The sequence below is a fragment of the Sus scrofa genome, unplaced genomic scaffold (genome assembly GCF_000003025.6).
Source record: "Sus scrofa isolate TJ Tabasco breed Duroc unplaced genomic scaffold, Sscrofa11.1 Contig1293, whole genome shotgun sequence".
NCBI classification, from domain to species: Eukaryota; Metazoa; Chordata; class Mammalia; order Artiodactyla; family Suidae; genus Sus; species Sus scrofa.
Window position 1 is genome coordinate 41,949 of NW_018084856.1, and position 1,822 is coordinate 43,770.

The 1,822-nt window shown below is 39.2% G+C and overlaps 1 protein-coding gene across 1 annotated transcript; it reads right to left on the bottom strand.

The window, feature by feature from the left end:
- Positions 1-250: 250 nt before the first annotated feature.
- LOC110258128 (olfactory receptor 6C2-like) lies at positions 251-1,468 on the bottom strand. The gene has a single exon (XM_021081286.1). It carries the CDS (start codon positions 1,202-1,204, stop codon positions 266-268), a length of 939 nt encoding a protein of 312 aa, XP_020936945.1. The 5' UTR covers positions 1,205-1,468; the 3' UTR covers positions 251-265.
- Between the last annotated feature and the right edge of the window lie 354 nt (positions 1,469-1,822).

The following is a 1,822-nucleotide window of genomic DNA, read 5'->3' on the forward strand; positions in this document are numbered from 1 at the left end:
CATTTAATATGAACATATGATAGACCAGGGTACAATAGTTAAGATTGAAGGTAATGGAGTCATGCTGTGGTGTGAAGGTTGAGGATCCAGCATTTCTGTAGCTGTGGCAGAGGCTGCAGCTGCAGCTTAGATTCAGTGCCTGGCCTGGGAATTTCCATAGGCTGCAAGTGTGGCTGAAAAAGAGAAATAATAAATTGACAATTATAACTTTAAGGTGCATTAGTCTTTTTATACTTATATTTTTATTTGATACTGACTTTCAACATTACTTCTTTGAGATCAATGGTATTCTTTTGATTACATCTGTGAAAGCTTGTTTCACTTGCTTGTTCCGCAGAGTATAAATAAATGGGTTTAACATGGGGGAAACTGAAGTAGTGAGCACGGACACACACTTATTAATTGCGACTTCATCCTTTGCTGAAGGTTTGACATAGATGAAGAAACAACTTCCATAGGTGATAGAAACCACTATCAAGTGAGAAGAGCAGGTAGAGAAGGCCTTCATCTTTTGCTGGGCAGAAGGGAACTTTATGATGGTCTTGATGATGTAGGTATAGGACATGACTACACACAGAAGTGTCATGATGTCAGTCAGCACAGCAAGGGCCACAGCCATCTGTTCTATGAACCATGTGTCTGAACAAGATATCTTCAGCAGAGGAGAAGCATCACAGGCAAAATGATCAATGATATTAGAGTCACAGAATTCCAGGTTTAAGCCCAGGCACAGTGGTGGAAGTATGACCAACCAACCTGCTATCCAGCAGCAGCTGACAAGCCATCCACAGACTCTGCTGTTCATGATGGTCGCATAATGTAAGGGTTTGCAGATGGCCACGTAGCGGTCATAGGACATGGCAGCCAGGAGAAAAAATTCTGTGGCTCCAAAAAGGAAGACAAAAAATAATTGAGCCACACAAGCATTATAGGAGATAGTTTTGTCCCCAGTTGATAAGCTGTATAGGAACCTGGGGATGCAGACCGTAGTGAAGAAGGTTTCTAAAAAGGAGAAGTGTTTGAGGAAAAAGTACATGGCAGTTTTAAGGCGAGAATCTACTAAAGTGAGTATAATGATGGTCAGGTTCCCAGTTATACTCAGCGTGTAGGAGACAAACAGAAATAGAAAAATGAGAACCTGCATTTGAGGATCACCTGTCAGTCCCAGAAGTATGAATGTAGATAATGATGTACGGTTTCTCATGGCTGACTCGTAACTCTTCTCAACTCTTCACCAACTCAAGTGACCTTGAACTGAGAAAACTTGTATGAAATTATGAGGGTGTGGCCATTGTGTAAAAAAAATGCAATCTATGCAGTGAATAGTCATTTTCTTCTTTGACTTCCTTATGTCCCATCAAAACTCAGGGATTCTCAGCTCTTTGAGAATGCAGAATAGGTCTCCTCAAGATCACGTTTTTCTGAGATCAGTTTGTACTGCATTCCATATTTTTCTACCTCTTGTATGTTCTCCCATCTCTATTTTTCAGTTACTATAAATTCTGCTGTTTATTCTCTGAAATGTATCTAACTAAAAAATTAGAAAACAGTATCTGTGTGATACAGTTTTGTGTATTATAATGTCCTTTTGCTCCTAAAAATTCTTCACTACTCATCAGGTTGGATGGACTCATAAGTTACTTGGAAGTGTTGGTTCCTGCTAAATGCAAATAAATGGCAGAGTTTGACATTGTATACAGGCTATGTGTGCAGTGTTGGAATGTTTGCTTTTACTGCCATGATCAGAGAAGTTATTTCATTTTTATTTTACTTTTGGCTTTAGAATTGTCATCCAAATAACACACAGTGTTTTCTAGTTTAG